This window comes from Phalacrocorax aristotelis, chromosome 7, assembly GCF_949628215.1.
Source record: "Phalacrocorax aristotelis chromosome 7, bGulAri2.1, whole genome shotgun sequence".
NCBI lineage: Eukaryota > Metazoa > Chordata > Aves > Suliformes > Phalacrocoracidae > Phalacrocorax > Phalacrocorax aristotelis.
Window position 1 is genome coordinate 37992629 of NC_134282.1, and position 19805 is coordinate 38012433.

The 19805-nt window shown below is 37.1% G+C and overlaps 1 protein-coding gene across 7 annotated transcripts in view; it reads left to right on the plus strand.

Annotated features, from left to right (window-relative positions):
* Positions 1–19805, plus strand: part of APBA2 (amyloid beta precursor protein binding family A member 2) — a 100705-nt gene that overhangs the window by 43536 nt on the left and 37364 nt on the right. For all 7 annotated transcript variants that reach the window (XM_075100179.1, XM_075100181.1, XM_075100176.1 and 4 more), the window contains one exon: positions 14005–15005. In XM_075100179.1, the coding sequence (XP_074956280.1) occupies positions 14043–15005 (963 nt within the window). In that variant the 5' untranslated portion in view covers positions 14005–14042. The remainder of the gene's footprint in view (positions 1–14004; positions 15006–19805) is intronic.

Sequence of the window (19805 nt, forward strand, 5' to 3'; positions counted from 1 at the left end):
ATAATTAACTATCCTCTGTGGACAAAATCCTCTTTAAACTAAATTGCAGATCTCTGCAGATAAGAGATCAGATTCTCTGTAGTGTTGATTAAAAGAGCAAATTTTGACCTAAATATTTGGAAACCTGGTGCATATGAACTTTAATTTTACATCAATCAAAATGCAAATATATAAAAATAATTGGTTTTTTTAAAATAGTCCTGCTAATAATTCCTGAATCTGTGAGAACAGAAATTGATATTTAGAATGAATACAGGCCTCCACATATATCACCTTAACTTATCTGAAAGGTTAGGACTATCTTACAGCTATTCAATGGCAAGTGTTTGACTTAAGTAATGTGCTTTGCTGGCTTAGAGGAAAGGTCATCAGGCCCAGTATCCCATCTCCCAGAGTGGCCAAAAGCAGATGCTATGGGAAGATAAGAAAGATAAGAACAGAGTAATATCTAATGAGACTTCCCCGGAACTGTCTTCCTGTTCCTATGAGTTTGGGACTCTTAATTGCTTTTTGCTTAGGACATCAGGTTTTTTTGAGGAAAGAAACAGGATTGCTATAAAATTCTTAATTTTAAAAAACGACTTTAAATGAATCTCACAAATAAGTGAGACTTCTTGTACAGAAGAAAGATGCAAATTTATTCTGTTTTACCTAAGACACATTTCAAGCTAGGTCTTGTTCACCAAGTATGCTCTGTCTCCCGTAAGGTTAAGTCTGGTCTGCACTTTTAGATGTTATATTTAGTTATGCTTTTTCCAACTTATTGTTTGTAACTTAGTATAAATAAGATGTTTGTGGCTACACATCCTTCATGTGCTCACATGGCATCTAGCACAGTATATGTCAGGTCAGTTTGTGTTTCTAATACCAAATAAGAGTTTAAAGCATTGTAGTCGGAGCTTTGTTTTCAATAACTATTTATGTGTAAACCTACTGAGCTATAACAGTATTATTCAGAGCACATCTAAAGAATTTTACATTCAAAATACTTATTTAGGAAGAAAGGTCCTATTTTCATGAGAGGTATATATACAAATTTTCTGCTTGTATCTGATGAAAAGCTAGTGGGTGTAAAGGTTTCAAGCCATCTTGAGTATCTGCTAAAATGATTGAGTGTTCGTCTTCTATCCATTTTTATAAATTGGCGAGGATTTTACTGATATGCAATTTACACCTTAGACACAGAGGGGAAAATCTTTCTAATCTTGCTTTTCAAATGAGGCGATCATCTAGTATAGAACAGTATGCCTGAAACACAACCAGCTGCAAGCTACAGATATTTATTCAAAGATTGGAAATGCAAAATCCCGTGACATAATTCACTGTTAACAAAGCCTCTGATTATCTTCATTATCTGCTATTGTTATTAAATCTTTATGTTGTGAAATGTCTCATAATTTAACCTTGCAATTTGATGATTCTGCTTAACAAAGGCAGACTGTTTTATCTTGAAAAGAATTGACACAAAGGTCTTTGTCCTTATTTTATTATTTCAAAAGATTTTTCTATTTATTTACTAAATCTGCCAGCAGTGCAAGTATTTGTATGAGTTTGAAAAAGATAATGTTCTGCTAACAGGAGAAAAATACAACCTAAGGCTCTTATGTTAATTGAATGTGGAGGGTGTTAATGGCTTTCAGCATCACTGGGAAGAACTTAATACAATTTCCAGACTACTCTTCTGTAGTTTCACTGCAAATAATATTCAGCTATATCTATTATTGACTGTATTTCCACCAGGAAAACGGTCTGAATAACTGTAAACCCCTAAAAGGAATTCCTGTATCTTTTTTTTTTAATTTTTTTTTTTTTTTTTGGCGAGACAAACCCAAATCTGGTGAATAAATGACCATGTAATAAATATTTTTATACTTTTTTATTGTGATTAACAATTCATTTTGACCAATTAGTGCTACCTGTTTCCAGCTAGCCAGTTGGAAGGATCGCTGATATTAAAGGTATATAGACTACTGGCAATTCTTAGTAGATACTGCTTATGGGGAATGTGTCAACTGTTAATGCCTGCAAATCTCATTTCTTTTGAGGTTTAACTCATTGAAATGATGCTGTCAATCCTCTCCTGTAACCGTTTAAAGAAAATTGATTTTTTTTCCTATTATAATGTTAAGTGAGCACCCATGAGACTGTTCACAGGACTTCAAGGTCAGTAGTGACAAAAAGAAGTCTTTTTGAAGAGTTACTATACACTGAGAAACAAGAAGCTATGGTTGGTGTGAACTGCTAACCTGATTAACTCAGGTTAACCCTGAACTCAGTTAAACCCTGAGTTATTAGAAAGTTAAACATCTCCATTTTCTTTTACAAATGAGGCCTTTCCAACTACCTACCTCCACAGCTATTGTAAATTGACGGTCTCAATATTCTAACCACCTTCCCCTCCAGCCATCTAACCATTCATTGAAATGATGCTCTTGGAGTAAGGTCAAGAAAGTTTGGCTTATTGTTCTTAAATGGTAGTTTGAAATGTTTTGCTGAAGCTCCTGTTTCATTTAAAGTGACCTATTCTTGCCTATTGCTTTCTACATTATTATTCAAATAGTATACTTTATTTACTTCTGCCTATAACCTGAAATTAGTATTCATGAAAAGAATCCTTTTTGCATGATACTGGGGAAGCACATACATGAAATTAGAAATTATGTTGCAATGATTAATTAATTACCTGTGGCAAGTATCTCCAAATTTTATTGTGTTAAAAATTTGAACAGATGCATCATGCCAAAAAAATTCAAATAATCTTTACTTGGTAAACTGTAAAGTAAAGCATATAATGCTAATCAAGTAAGTCCTAAAACATTAACTGCTTGTACACCATGTACGATTATACACCACAAGTATCATATTTAAGAATTTTTCTTCCTCCAGAATGGCAAAGGAACACATAATTTTAAAATAATGGCATGCTAAAATGGCCATGTTTTTCCTGTGCTATTATGTTTTTCTTCAATATGACATCAACTTTTTGCATGAAGGGATACACTAAAACATGGACTTTTCTAAAGACATTTATTTCAAAGAAGAAAGTTAATGGCAATAAAAGCAAAACAGTTAAAGGCATATTAAAGGCATAATTGCATAATATTAAAATAACAGTAAAGTAGTCTCTCTGTAAATTAAATTGAGCCAGGATTAGAGTTCGCAGTGATTGTTCAATGAAACCACAATATTTTCTCAAAGAATAAATGGACTGGATTACAGTTGTATTGGTAAGAGTGCTACATTTTATTAATGTGTAGATCACATTCATGAAGTCTGGTGTGCTTTCTCATGTGCATGGAAATGCAGATACAACAGCGAGCAGCTCTTAAAAGCCATGTGTCTATTGAAGATATAAATTGTTGCCACAATGATTTTACAATCTTTGGATCTACTCTGAAGAGCTAATTTTTAAATAGCCATAGTTTTCCAAAAGTTGTAAAGGAAAAAAAAAAACTTATTTCAGGTAGACAGATCTCAGGAATATGTGTGGTTGCTGTATTTCAAGGTCGAACTGGATGCAACCAAATGGAACATTTTTATTATGTATATTTAATGATGAGGTTGAATTAACTAACACTACCTTATAGTTGTCTGATATTGTTAACAGATAAATGTATTCCGTTATATAAATACTCAAAGTACTGACTGGTTGGGCCATTACTGTCTCGGTATTCCTCAAAACCAGAAAAATATCAATTTCTCTGATGAACTAACTCATCTTTCCAAATTATTTTAAGATTAGAATAGCCCCATAACTTTTCTAGATAGATTCCTAGTCTTTTTTCCTAGTGGGAGCAGGGACTGAAGGAGATGAAGTTATAAATTTACTAGTTATACCTATGTAGATATTAATACCTATGCTTTCATATATGAGAGATACACAAAAAATATACAAGCAAGTATAACATGCATGACCTCTTAGGAAAGCCTTATTTCCATCTGAAGAACATGGGAGCATTAATGTTGTCAGCTGTCTGACACCCAGTTTCCAAAATTAAAGATTTTGGAGTTGTGATGAGCTAAAATTATTCTTGCATGTGTGTAATATTAGATTAAACCAAACAGAGCAAATACATATCATGAAAAGAAATACAAGAACATAGTTCAGAATGTACAAGCTTTTAAAAATATGAAAAATAATAAAGTCATCTCAGAAACCTCTTGATATCATCTGGTGTATAGCATGAAAGGAAGGTTGCCTGACCTATAGAATAGCAACTGTAAAGATTTCACTTTCATGGGAGCTAATGAAACATTTCAAATATACTGAAGGATCATGCTGATGTGGTTTAACAAGAGCAAAGGCCTTCCATTGCAAATTATCTGTCGTTTCTCTTTGGTTTCGGGGTGAGCAGGAGGTGTGCGTTAGATGTGACTGGTCAATATATGCTATTGATTTTTTCAATATAAGCATATGCATTTCATGTCATTTCATATTCTACTCAAAATGCAACCTGCTTGCTGACAAATTTTTGTTACAGCAAGGTAGTAACTCAGGACAGCCTGCTCCATTTTAAAGCATTGACTGTGGATACAGGAATGTGTATTTTGGAAATCCTAGGCTGTTGAGGTATCTAGTATACTGCAGCTGTTGTAGCTTTAAGCAGAATTTCTGCAAGACTGCAACGGAACTAATCCTAACATACAGAAACATACATTTGTTATCTCAGAACTTTATTTTCTCACTCTGTCAGTTGTTAAACTAATAAAATAATCATAATGGTGAGTAATAATGGATATATAATTTTCCAAATTAATATCTTCTGTGACCACCTCAGATTCAAAGACACAGTTGAGTAACCAGTGAATGATAAGAGAAATATTTTTTTTGCCTTAGGGGAAGACCCTACTGACTTTTCTTGAGATAATTAGCAAGTCATGTGTTTTAATGCCATCTATATTTAGATGCTGCTCATTTTCACTTCCCCCCCACATTTCCCTAATTTATTTAAAAATCATTCTTTCTCTGTGATTCCCATGCAAATCTCTTGCTGTTTTCTAGTTCTATGTTTTGATTATGTTAAGTGTGTTAAAATAATATTTAGATGAGAAATTGAAGCTCTGAAACTCTAAACAGCACCAAATTTGTAGTTGCCTTTAGCTGTTTTTCCTCCTGGACTATCCCAGCTGTGCTTTGAACAAAGCAGAAGGCAGGTGGTATAAAATAATATGTAATCATAAAAATATAAAACGTATGTACACTGTGTGAGGGTGAGGATTTAAGGTTAAAAAAGATCATGAATCTGGAACTTACCATGTTGCTGCTACAGTTAACAAATTTAGATAATTTTTGTTGATATTTTTAATTTGTAACTTCCTATTTTATTTTTGTGCTTACTGAAAACAAGGGCTTGTCTACACCTGAACACATGGTCAGTGCTGTATGAACCCCAAGTGCTCTCAGCACTGCCGCTCAGCCTCTGCAGTTTTGCTAAGAAACTCACAGCAGTTACTGTATGAGCTAGAGACACTGGGGAAACATAGACCACCTCTTCCCTTCAGAAGATATGTTTGGTGATTTTCTGGCTTGTCTGTTCAGAGGGTGTAAAGTAATTTCCTTCCTTTGGACTTGAGGGAGCCCCAGCCTTACCTCTGCCCAGGGAGATAGGGAGATAAGAAAAAAATATTGAAAGACATTTAACCACAGTTTTGATTTGTAATTTTTTTTTTGACAGACTGTCAACATTTTCTAAAGGCACTTATGGAAAAGAGAAAGAGTCAGGTTAAAATAGGTTAATTTTGAATGGAATTTTGCAGGACAAAAGAAAATGCACCTCTAACAAGAGGTTTGCTTGCTGCAAACAACAGTGATTTAAAATGTATTTTCTTATTTGAAGTTTGCTGGGTTTTATTTTAAATGAAGGAAAAAGATGGAAAATCTAAATAGCAAGTTGCTGTTAATTCTATCCACATTTTATGTTTCCAACTCTTATTTTTAGACCACTATCTACAACCGAACAAGTATGAGAGAGTATAAATATCTTAAAATAAAAAGGAAAAGAGCTCATTTAAGACTTGTTTGGCTTCCGTTAGCCCTCTTATTTCTGTTGTGGATTGGGGTGAAAATTCTCTTGGAAGGAAGAGGAAATAGAAAGGATTGTTTAGAGCATTTAGCAAGAGCCAACAGAAGATGGAAACTAATATCTAGTTAAGTTTTAAACTTCCTAGAAATGTCCTAAATTGTCAAAAACACTGACAAAACACTTCAGGTTTATTAATATATACTATCTATTGAAGTTTATTACCTAAATGGCTTCTGACTATTTTCAGTCAGGCTTTTCTGCAAAATTAATCTTAGTAATTTAAAAATCCTTCATCAAATGGATTGCATGTTTCTTTCTATGCCAACTCATAGAAAGAAATATACTCCCTATAAATTCAGTGTCGTCTCTAATTCTTTTTGAGTTTGCCTGATTTTTTTTAAATAGTGACAATAGCACTGTTGAACATTGACATACGCCTGCAAGGTTGCATTAGTGTGGCTTACCTAAATACGCGTTGTATTTATGAAGAGTTTTAATAAAATTTGTAGAAAGCTTTCTGAGAGGATAGTTAGCATACACCATAAAAGGCGGATGTGGCATTCACAAGACCAGCTTAACTGCTGTCTTAGGCTGTCAGTACTCAGATTGGAGTTCTGTATACAAAAAAATGCTAGACCTCGGTCCGGTTTTCAATCTGAAGTTTCACAGTAGAAAAATCAGATCAAAACTGCAAATTAATAATTTTTGTACCCAGACACTTCCTTACTTGAAAGTATTCTTTATGGTATATTTTCACAAATAGGTGAGTGAAGCCTTTTCATTGGTTTATAAATAACAAACCACTCCAAGACATAAAGAAGTCACAGAGACTAGAGCTTAGCACTACCACATACCTAGATTTCTCAGGTGTCTTTAGTGATTCCCCCCCCAGCATGGTTTTTTGGAGTTGGAGGAGGGGAGCTGAGGAAATTGGCCATCTCTAAGACACAGGTTCAAACAGCAGCCCTGAATCATCATGACCGCAACAATCCCAGAGAAACAAGCATTTTGGGATATGCTGGACCTGCGCTGAACATGCATTTGAATATATCTACATGTATTCTGCACATACAGATCTAACAATCTGACCATAAAAGTACCAGTTCTGACTAACAAAGAACTGAAACTTCTGTCCTAGGTCTTTCCTCTCCCTGAAATAATGGATTGTGGTTTTGGAGAGGTTTTTTTTTTGTTTTAAATTCAAAGGCTTTAGAGAAAAGGGCTAGAAATTTTTAACAGGCCTGGCTAATAATTAGTGTCAGGCTGTGCCAGCCTTACTCAGAGAAACACTTCTCAATTTTAATAAAATAGAGATGCCACTCAGAACGGCATAATATGACCCTAATTTAATTACCTTGTGGCTGTAGGACACAGTCTTATTTTTTCCATATACAGATGCCAAAAGATCAGTGTTACACAGGCATAGTCTATGTACGGGGCACCAACATCCCCAGTCCTCATTTGCTATACGCCCTTCTACCTTTCCTTCATTAGAGATATTGTGCTCCTTCTGAAATCACTGTCCACATGCTTAGTGTGCTGTGAGTTACACAGGTGGATCAGGGTTCCTATGAGAATGAGGATCCCAGTTATAACTGCTTTTAGAAGAGTTAGCAAATTATCCTGCAGTCTGCTGCTGGAGCTCTGCATGATGAGTAGAGTCAGATCTACTGAAAAATGAACAGATGTAGTTTGGTCTTGGGGAATCTAATGACTGCAGAATCTGACACAGTAATAGCAGGCTCATATTCTGTTATCTGCATATTAAAAATTCTAGCTCCCAGTCTAGGATCAGTCACAATTCATCTTGGTTGACTTAGCAGATGGGAGTCTAGTAAGTCTTCTGTAATGAAAGTCTACTGAGAAATACCATTCGTTTGAGATTAGAATTGTTTTGAAGAAATTGAAGTTAGATTTTTTTCCTACTTTAACTTATCTGCTTATTGGAAAAGACTGGTATAATTAGTGTAAAAAGTCCTGCAATCATGAGTTTTATGATGCAGTTTTGTTGAAAGTACTGTTACCTCTGTTACAGCTGAACTGAGTAACTGGATAAATATAGCAGTTCTAAACATATGTCTGTGTTGAAAGGGTTGGACGTTTTTTCAGGTTTTTGTTTTATGTTTGGGGGGTTGGTTGGTTGGGTTTTTTTCAGCATTTATTGATTATGAATGTATAGGGCTAACATGGAATAGCTTTAGACAGCAGTCATTGAAAACATAGCTCATGTGACAGTATATTGTGTTGCAATGCTTATGTTCCACTTACATCTGAAGATGACTTATAAAGGGCAGAGAGTTATATCTTTTTAGAACCAGTCTAAAAGCAGCTAGATTGTACTGGATATTTGGGGAAAATAAGATGTATTGAACAATTTCAGCAAAGCAAAACTTGCATGGCAACTTTGTCAAAAGTTGAAGTGTAAGAGAAAGGGGGCTGAGAAGTAGATGAAGAAAGGAACCTGGGGAGGAGTAAGCACAGGAAAGAGGCCTTGCAAAATAAAAAGAGTATATCAAAATGAGGCCAGTAAAACTCTTAGGTTCACCTATAGGTTGCAAAAGCAGGGCTTAAAAGATCATTTGGCTGTAGATAAGCATGCAGTAGTACATGTTTGTTCCCAAAAGAAGGTAACACTGCCCCCAACCCACAATCCCCTCAGATCACTATGCACGTAAAAAGAAAAACTGTCAGAAAGCTTGTTTTGCTCCCGTTAGAGTGCTATTCAGCTTGTGAATCAAGTACATATGTAAAGCAGTTCTTTAAACACAACCAGGAATATTATTCTGGGTATTTCACTCTATCACCATGTTTACAATTGTGTACCATTTCCCATTTTTAATGCTAATTTAATTGATCTCTCTCCATGGGAAGAAAGTGGTGAAGGTATCTTTCTACACAGGTGAAAAGATGTGGAAGTGTTAAGTTCCATAAACCCTCCCAGCAGCTGTTTGGGGTTAGATGCAAGGAATTCAGGAGAAAGCTAATGACTCTGTAATGAACACTGATTGGAATAAATTCCAACTGTAAACCAGCAGTCTTGTTTCTAGGAGCAGAAGAGATTGGTTCCCCTATGCATACTCCTTTTTACAAAGGAATGTGTTTTGTGGAGACAGATTTCCTTTTCTTCTCAACATTGAGTCAAGGCAGGGTAACTTAAGAAAAATAAAGCAAAACCGTTATTGAAACCAAAATATTTTTGAGAACCCTATGTAACTTGGCCTCTTAATCAATGATCTTTAAATCACTGACAGAGTGTTAGTGGTGCACTGTATAAGACAAATAAGCATTTGCTTGTCAGAGCAAGATAAAATTACTGAATGCTGAGGAGATTAAAGAAGGGTAACAGCACTGACCCCCATGTTCTCAGGAACACTTCTTTCCCCCCCAGTCAGAAGTTGAAAAAGGCACTTGGAGCGATACAGAAATTTGACCTAACTCTCCCTTACCAAGGAGGGAGCTGAGATATCAGAAGTAGGAGGGAAACTTACACCAAGCAGAGAAAATGACCTGTTGACTCAATTCAAGCCTTTATTCATAAAGTTCCTCTGGATCCTCCTATCTTCATTTCAGACGACACTGGAGTAGTATTAGACAGAAATCCAATATTGTCTCCTATTTCAAGAGCATTCTTAATAACTGATAGATGAATATTAGCTATGTAACCTTCTAACACCATAGATTTCTTGAGAACATTAGGAAAAGTATTAATCCCTGCAGTAGGTGAGTCAGAAGGCTTCTGCACAGTAGACTGAATAGCAGAACGTGTGCTAAAAATTTCTCAAAAAACCATCCAAGTTCTGTTTTTCTTCTTTTAAAAACTGACTATATTGGGTTCAGTTAATTGTCATCCACAGAGATAAACTAACATCTCTATAGGATAGGTGAGAAGACAAAAGAGTTTGGACCTGTGGTCATCAGGAGCTAGCACCTTGCTGTGTGACATGAGACAACTTAGAAAAAGCCTAGAATGATTTTAAGTTTTGAAAGATTCCAGTTAATCTAAGACTGAAGTATTTTTCTAGGAAGCCCAAGAGGTATTTTGGAACAGTGGAAGAAAACTAGGCTACTTTGCCTGTTTTAACATTTGAATTAAAATACAGCTATTTGTTTCCTTGACAGAAATGTATGTGCAGCTCCATAAAGAGCAATTCTCAGATTTGTGTTTGAAAGCTCTGTTTAGTAATTCAGATGTGTCAGTAGAGTTGTAGAAGTTATGTAGTTGAAGACGGTATAATCAGTGCACATTCAGCCTGCAATTCAGAGGCTGAGAATAATAAATTCTGCCCTTTTATTTTAATGTGATCAGTATGTGGTTTCCTAAAAAGTAGTGCCTGACTGAGAAGATGGCAAAGGTAAGGAGGCCAACTAGAATTGTAATTGTTGTGCAGAGACTGCTTTGCAACTTCAGTTTCCATAGCATTAAGATCAGCCTTGCCTCTTATTGAAAAATCAGACTTATTTTACCTCCATTGGGAACATGTGCCTCAATTTCAGTGTACAGGGGTAAAGCACTGTCTTCAGTCATGGCCTCAGACTGAATTAACTGAAACCCAGTTGCTTATGTCCTTCTAGTATGTCAGTGCTACACATGCTTGAGAAGAATTCCTTTTTCTATTTCTCATGACCTATGCTCTAAAAAGTTTCCAGTCTGCCACTATTTATTTGAAGTTCTTCCTTCACAGTCCCTGCTGTAGTGCGTATGCTGCACTTCTGCATGGCACTGTTGGGGGAGAACTGCAGCTGCTGTCATTAATGGTGCCCAGTTGATAGCCATTTTCTCAGAGTCTTTAACCTGGCCATTTCCCCACAGCTGTTAGAGCTGCCATACATCAGCCATCCCTCCCTTCTAGTCTAGTGCCATGTCTAGCTGCTGGCTTTTGGCTCTCAGAGTACATATGAATTACTTCCTGCAACATGCACTGTTACATAATATCTACTTAGAGCAGATTTTCTTGCAGGTAAGTAGTATCTATGAACATTTAACTACTGGAATTTATAACAGGGTATTACTGCAGTGGTACCATGTAAGGCAGTTTGAGGGCCTGGATACTAAAGAAAAAAAGAATCTTAGATGGAGTTTTTCCACGCACATTACACTGTTTGGCTAAAAAAGAAAAAAAAAGTGGGGGGGGAGGTTCTCATCTCCACATGCTTTAGGAAAATCTGAGTCACGAATTTCAAACTGTGCGTATGTTACATGCTTTATGCTTCTTTATCTTCAGCTACACTGTAGTACCTTGGGTGCAGCATCTCTTGCACTGTAAATCTCCAAGCATTACTTGGTATGGAGAACATTTCCAGTGACTAGTTTACTGAAGCCACTGCAGATAGGAACAGTTCTTTCCCTAGGAGATATTAATTTGTTCTGTTCTTGACAAGAAATAACTTTCTGTTAAGACAGATGAGGTGGCTGTAATTCTTTCTTGCAATGTCATTTAAAAATACCCAGTTTTGTAGCACTCAGTCTTGACATATCTAAAACAAGATATGTTTGTATAGTGTGCTTACCTGTTCCTGATCTGGTCATACAAGCAATTTATCTTGCTTGTGGGCAAAGTTTTGCAGCCTGCACAGAGAATTGCAGTGTTGTGACTAGGTTACTATTTTAATCCAACGTAAAATAAATTTTGTTCATACTGCAATCACAGTATAGAAATGTCCTTAGTTTGCAGTAAGTAGAGTTAGCTAAATCAGCGGCAACACCAGTGGACAGATGGCTTGGCATTCTGAGTTCCTTATAATTGACTCCAAAGTAAGAACTGATAGCTAGTTTAATAAAGAGATCATATCAGGCATACAGATCATATTGAGAAAGCCTTGTAAGTCTACTAGTTCTTCTAGTAGTGAGAAGGTGCAAGTAATTGCTGAGAAAGTTTTGCCTTCTCCTGATTTTCTCATTTAAAACTTCACTTCAGATACACTCTTTACTTCAGACTTTCTGTCAAGGCTAATTCTGTAAGGTATCAATAACTAAAACCAGTTTCACATACTGGGTTCCTTTCATGTCTCTTCTGTGACTAACATGCATGTCAGCATTGTATCCCAGAATCTAGAATCCCTGTTTCAGGGAGAGCTTAGATTTGCTATTGCACTAATCTATAGATGCATCAGCTCCCTGGACTTATCACAAACTAAGGTTTGCAGTTTTCCTTGTGATATCAGAAATTCTGCAGGGATATCTGTGATGTTTTAGGCTACAGTGACAGGACATTTTTGATAAATTCATAATGCTTAGGAAATTCATATCCATGTAACTAATCTTCTAGCTCCTTGCTAGTTTTATTTCTCTGTGTGCACACAAGACTTAGGAAGCTGGTTATGTCAAAAATGATTGTGTGGTTGGCTGACATGCCTTTGTTATATGCATATAGTAAAGCATGCAGTTGTGTGGTACATTTCAGAAGTCTATGTCTGAGCTTAGTTCACCCCAGTTACGTAACTACACGGGTCAAGCTCATCATAAGCATACAACAGTGAAATACAGAAAAATATATATACTGAAAGTACATTGTTTCCCCCATCCAAATTACACTCAGCAGATCACAGTTTTCTCTAGAATTAGCTATTTTTTTCTTTGGACTATTTTGATACAGTTCATATAATCTCTGCTTATTTATTTAGACTCTAGTATTTAGACAAAAATATGTAATTTAAAGTAGCACATGTATTTAGTGGGAAGAATTAACGAGCTTTTACTGTAAATGTGTCTTTTTCCTGGCATATAGATGCGAATGTTTGAAAAATAATCTCGCAGAGGGATCTAGATAGATCAGGCTATGATTAATGGGATGAAATTTTACAAGTCGGAATGCCAGATTCTGCACCTAGGATGGGGTAATGACAGGCACAAGTATAAACTGGGAGAGGAGTGTCTGGAGAACAGCCCTGCAGAAAGGGATCTGGGGGTGCTGGTTGGCAGCAGGTTCAAGAAGAGTCAGCAGTGTGCCCTGGCAGCTAAAGGGGCAAACAGCCTCCTGGGATGCATAAAACACAATATAACCAGCTAGTCAAGATGGGCAACTATCCCACTGTATTCAGTGTTGGTGTGGCCTTACCTGGAGTACTGTGTGCAGTTCTGGGGCCCACAATTTAAGAGGGATGTGAAGGTCCTTGAATATGTGCAGAGGAGGGCAACAAAGGTGGTCAATAGGAAGGAATGTCCTATGAGGAGCGGCTAAGGACTCTGAGTTTGTCTGGGCTGGAAAAAAGGAGGCTGAGGGGTGACCTAATTGCCCCCTACAGCTTCCTGAGGAAGGGAAGCGGAGAGGGAGGTGCTGAGATCTTCTCCCTGGTATCCAGTGATAGAACATGTGGGAATGGTTCAAAGCCACACCAGGAGGGGTTTAGACTGGCCATTAGGAAGCATTTCTTTACCAAGAGAGTGGTCAAACACTGGAACAGGTTTCCTAGAGAGGTGGTCGATGCCCCAGACCTGTCAGTGTTGAAGAGGCATTTGGACAAGGCCCTTAATAACATGCTTTAACTTTTGGTCATCCCTGAAGTGGTCAGGCAGTTGGGCTAGATCACTGTAGGTCCCTTCCAACTGAGATAATCTATTCTATTCTAAAAACAATATTTAGTTTAACAATAGGAGATACTTAATGGCATCCAGCTAATAAGAGCTAATAAACTAGTGAGTCCTTTTTTTAAATAACCCTTTACTGGCAAGAAAAAGAAACTGAAAACTAATTTCAAGGTTCAGGATTAATTCTCTGTCAATTTGACAGATGAGATTCTACACTAGAATACATTTAGCATAAACATAGAACCTTCTCTGTATCTGTTCCTTTCAGTGTGCAAGTTATTACTTTGATTTCATGGCTCCATAAAATCAGTGTTTTAAAAGTTAGCTGTCTCTGAATCTGGTTTAAATGTCTACAAACACATCCTTTTTACAAAATATCAGTTTGTTTCCTGTTAACATCACTGATCTCTACTGATGGTCTTTTCCTGAATGTCTGTTTTTCTATCTTCCCTACAGTAATTGCTTAGAAATGATTGTCATATAAGAAGTTGGCTATGGCAAACAGGAAACATCAAAGCACTACAGCCAGCATGCTGGATCACAGAGTGAGAGCTTGCCCTATTTCATCTCACAACAGGGAGCCTGAAAATGAAGAAAGTGACCTTCCTATTGAAGATTATGCAGCAAAGGAGGCAGAACTAGCAACTGTGAGACAAGGTAGTCCTACACCTGTGGAGCACGAGTGCAATGATCAGAGTGGGGATGGTGACTCCAGCTCTGACTATGTGAATAACACCTCTGAGGAGGAGGACTATGATGAAGGCTTGCCAGAAGAAGAGGAGGGGATTACCTATTACATTAGATACTGTCCAGAGGATGATAGTTACCTGGAAGGAATGGACTGCAATGGGGAGGAGTATGCTCCCCATGAGGAACACCGTATTGAAACAGATGATTGTCAGGAAGCTGTAGAAGAATGGGCTGAAGGTAAAATTCAGCACCAAGATGAAAATGAGGTCATGCACAGGCAAGATTGGCAGGAAGGTCAAGATGTTCAGATTTTGGAAGATGAAGTGTCATCTTTAGAGATTCAAGACCAGGAAGAAAACACACAGTATTGTCAAAGTGAAGGTGGCTATCCAGACTATTACCCAGCAGAAGATAATGGAAACTCACAGGGAATATCACCATACCATTCTAGAAAAGAGGATGCAGAGCTGGAAGACCAGGAAGAGGACATTGACCAGATTGTAGCAGAAATCAAAATGAGTATGAGCATGAGCAGTATTAACAGTACAACAGAAATTAGTCCAGAGCACAATGGGACTGAAAACATGGCACATGACTATAAACAGACTTGTTCAAAGGGAGAAGCTGTTCACAGTGCTAACAGGCATGAGGGGAGGCCAAAGTCACTGAATATCCCGTCTGCCTCTAAGCACTGTGGAGATGTGCCCAGAGGTTTTAAAGCAAAGTCAAGAACCCCAGAGGACAGACAGAAGTGGCCACAAGAGCAGGTATGAGGTTCTCTGTTTAACCAGACTGTCAGAGCCATTAGGCAAATTTATGTTAGTTATTTATTCCAAACAGAATTAGAGAGCAATATTTTTACTTTTACTCTGTATTGCATTCACAGGTACATAATCACATTGTAGGTTTAGAAAAAGGTGTGAATGTAGTCAATTTTTAGTAGAGAACTAGGAAATAGGTTTTGCAGAGAACAGACAATTCTAAGTAAAACAACATATTCCAGATGCATGAGGCGAAACTAGTTTTTTTAGTTTTTACTCTTTAAGTTTATCTAGTGTGTCACTGGAAAGTGGAGTCAGCACTGAAATAGTTGAAGAGTGTTTTTTATGAAGGGCTCCTATTCCATTACCTTAGTGGGTGATCACACTTTAATTTATTTTGTTTCAGTAGAACATATGCCAAGGCTAGATACTGCATATGTTAAAAACAACTGCAAGAAGTCCCTGAATATTGCTGTGTTGTTGTACTAGCTGGGCATATCTTGACCTTGGCAAGAAGGAATAAGTAGGAGCTTTATTTGTAGCAAAACTCCTGTTAAACAGTTTTATCCCCAAAATTTTGTAGATGTTAATTTAAACCATGTACAATCTTTTCTTGTTCTAATGTTGAGCGCCAGAAAAAAGAATCTGGGAATGAAGCCCAAGATTTTCTAGAGGAACAGAGGTGTGATTTTTTTTTTCCCCCTTTTTTCAGAGTTTCAAATTGAATGTGCTTCCTTATAGAGACATATTTAATTCCCTTTGCTCTAAGGTCAGTTTAAAGCTTTGACTTTGCATCTCTGATGTTATATGCAGCTGAATATTAGTTATCTTCTGCAATGAAGAGAGATCTGCCTAAAAGGTAAAACGTAACATGTATTTAGATGAGAGACCAGTGAGAATAAGTGAATTATTCTGCCTTATCTTTAATTAAAATGCTTTATTAAACTTCAGATGTGTAAGTTTCCCGTTTAGCTTTATCAAATCTATAAATGTTATGATTATCTATAGTAAAGAGCCCCAGTTGAACAACTTAACCAGATGATTCCATTAAAAACAGACATTAATATATGTCAATTCTTCTGAGAAACAGTAAAAGGAAATCTAATGTTTAAGTATATACTGATGAAACAGGTTGATCTTTATTGTAATTGTGAACAAAAAAATCATAGGGTGAATATTTTCAGATTTCCCATATCTACAGCAAGTTTTTAATATTCATTTCTACGTTCTATTTTCAGAAGTATAATTAGAACTAGATGGTATAACTTACTATATTCAGTTGCCTTACTGACAGCACAAAAGTTTTAGCTTGCGTAAGCAAGCTTGATGAACTTGAATGGTTTGAATAGTTACTAAGTATTGGCTAGGAGCAGAGAAGTCTAGTTAGTATGTTTTAGACTAACGATGTGCTAGGTCTTTCTGGCCCACCACACCAGTAGCTTCTCCTGGGACTGTTGCTGCTGCTTGTAAGTTTTGAAAGTATTTGCCGAACAAAAGAGGAGCTGTTGAATAAGAAAGTTAGCAAATTCTCCTATATGCTTGAATAAGAAATTGTTGAGATTTTTTCCTGAGTGATGGCTAATTCAAAATAGAATTCAAAATAGTCTTTGATTTTCAACATCTTTTTTTACTCTCTCAAAGTTTATTTAGCAGAAGTTGAGCTGAATTGCATTGTATCTTTATTATTCTTGCCAGACTGCTGACAAATGGGGGTTTTGTAACACCAGGATATTGATATAACTGCCACTGGTATCAAAACAAACAAAGGGACTTAAGTATTTCTGAGTGGCCTGTCTGAGCTTTAATTGTTACTTCCAGTCTTGGGCCAATGCCGTAATCTCTTTTAATAATGGATAATAATTGTGATGGATAATAATTGTGATAGGTAGCCACTGGCTGGCATGTAGCCATTGAGTTTCTACAATCACTTTTCATAAAACCCACAAACTATTATCTAACGGATAGAGTATTAAACGATACACAATATTTAATTCCTTCAAGTATGAAGAAAGAAAGGAAAGTAGTTTCTCAGCCAGAGATACAGCAGCACAGGTATCCATTTCAGTTCAGCATGAAGGGATAAACAAACTGGGTGATAAGACATGCATATGATTTGAAAGAAAGGAGACAGGACAAAGCTGCTGTGGGCATCTTCACTGAATAGAAAAGCACATAGGCCTCCAAGGCATAAAGGTGTGAAGCAGCATTTCTTACAGAGATAGAGATGCTCTCAAATAGAGACATAAGCAGATTCTCCCATCCCCCACCCCAAGCCTCCAGGAAATATCACTTACAAGAAGTCTGTGAAAGAAAATTTTACAAAGTCTTATTTTTTGTCTCAGTTTGTTCTCCAACAGCTTTGCATGCACCAGTGCTGCTCCTGTGTTTTGTTTACCTGTAATAGTAGAGCTCAGTATTGACAAAAATATTTGAGGTTTATTCCCTTCTGGAATGGGCATAGTGCTCTTCTGCTGCAAAGAGCCCAAATCCAGGAGTCTTGTCTGTAAAAGATCTCACCCTTAGAACAGTCTGAAGCAACTAAGATAGACATTTTTAGAAAACCTATATCTTAGGAATATCTTACTGGAATTCAGTCTGAGTATTAGGGGATGCATTTGATAGTTTGTGGAAAACACAAATGGGTGTAAATAAAGAGTAATAAAAACATTTTGCTGCATTCTCCCATGTGTTCTAGGCAGCTGTGGGTCAGAAATATTAAATAGCGATTACTGAGTAAACAGTTCCCAAACTTAGCAAGTTTAAGTACTTACTGAAAAGCGCTAAACAATCCAAACATTCTCAAACTAGTTTCTCTGTGCTAATTGGCTGATTGGTGGCTTTTTACCCATAAACTCCGAACACCAGGAGACAGCAAAATCAATGCCTCTTACTTAAAGATGCATTAGTGATGGAGTCTCCTCTGGGAAGTTTAAAGCAGAAGGCAGCAAACACTCCAAATTCCATCTACATAAAAACGCACCATTCAGCACAGCTATTTCTCATGGTTGGTTCTCAATTTTAAATATATGCAAGGACAAAACCCCTCTTAGTTCTTTAAGATGGAAATCAATTGGTGATTGTTTTAATGTTTATTGAAATTGGATAGAGTATTGAAAGTCTTTTGTGGAATGCTTAGGTCTCTAAACTCACTTTGACTCCTCTTTGTATAATGCCAGTTCCGTACTCTAACTTGACTTGCTTACTTGGAACTACTGCTTTCTAAAAATACTTTCCTCTTCACTTCTGACATGTGCTAGCACCACCTCTAAATTAACACTTAAGTAATGGAGTCTTTGTGAGAGAATACAGTGTGAATCTGGCTTTCCCCCCCCCCCCCCCCCCCCCCCCGTGATCAAAATCAGAAATCCTTCAGCTAGTCAAGAGCTACCTCATTCAGATTCTGTCTTTGTAAGTGTATCCTGCTGGGTCAAATTGCTCCTGCTGACAGTAGCATTTTACTGATGTAATGGTAACTAATGCAACAGCTCAGTCCCACTACACATCACCAGCATCTGCAAGAGACATTATTTCAGTCATGTAGTTTAATAGGAATAGTACCACCATAATAGTCTTGTTACTAGGTTACCACCTATTGATCCAAAAAGATATTTTAGGTGCACCTTGATGTGTTTCCATGAACCTAATAGTGTTTAGGTATCAGGAGGACACATGGCCCAATGATAAACTGTCTTCAGAAACCAACAGAAGATCACAGAAGTTGAAACTAGAAACTGAATTTTTGTCCTTAAGTGACAAACATAACAATACCCATCTGCTTTACCTTTGTTCTAGAGAGACAACGAACCTGGATGAAAAGTCAATTAAATCTGTTGACTTACTTGTGCTACAGGTAACTGGTCAGCCTACCACAAAACATCTCTTTTCCAAGAAGCTTAGTAGTCTTCAAGATGAGTTTCAAAATACATAAGGCAGTACATTGGTTTCTGAACACATCTGATAATATTGAACAGTGTTGCTGTAAAGAGATTGGCAGGTATGGATCATAAGACTCAGTATTCAAATGTTTAAACATAGTAATAAAGCCTTACCATGCCTTTGAACTGCACTCAGTGGTTGCTCACCAACTCTTTACAAAAAGGGTTAACAATTCTAAAAAACCCCTAATTTTTCATTCCTCTCTCAGCCAAATTATTCCTCAGAATAAGTCAAGAAAGGGACTAACCTGCTGGTTTCCAGTAGAACGGTCTCCAGCAGAAAAGTGCTCCATCAGCACTGAGCACCACAACAGCATTCAAGATCACAGGTGGCAACTTTGAGGAGGACCATATTGCTGAGATGAGCTTCTAACTGAAAAGCTAAACAGCATACACTGGAGTAAACAATCAGTAGTGTGAATAAACAGCAGAACTCCATCATTAACAGCCCTCACCTCCAGATAAGCGGGGCTTTATATTGTAGGAAGGGGTTATAAAGGAGGCCTGGTTGGCCCTGCAAGATTGGCAGGAGGCCAGAGGCCCAGGTGGCCTCAGGCCTTGCAATTAGCCATCAGGATAGGGCTAGACAATGCATGGGTAGACCTGCAGGCTTTTTTCTGAAAGATGTGCATAGATGCTTCAGTGACCTCAAATAGAGTCTGGCTTTCCTCTCAGTCTAAAGATGGCATTTTTCTGCTGCTTCACATTCCATCTCTGATGCTGGACACTGCCTCAGTACTTGCTTAGAGGCAAAATATGTAGTGTTATTAAACGCTACGCCTTTAGTATTTTAATATTTTTATAGCTTTCATTTGCAGAATCTGTCCTGTTACCAGAACCTTATCCTAGGATAAAAGACTTTTAATATAGC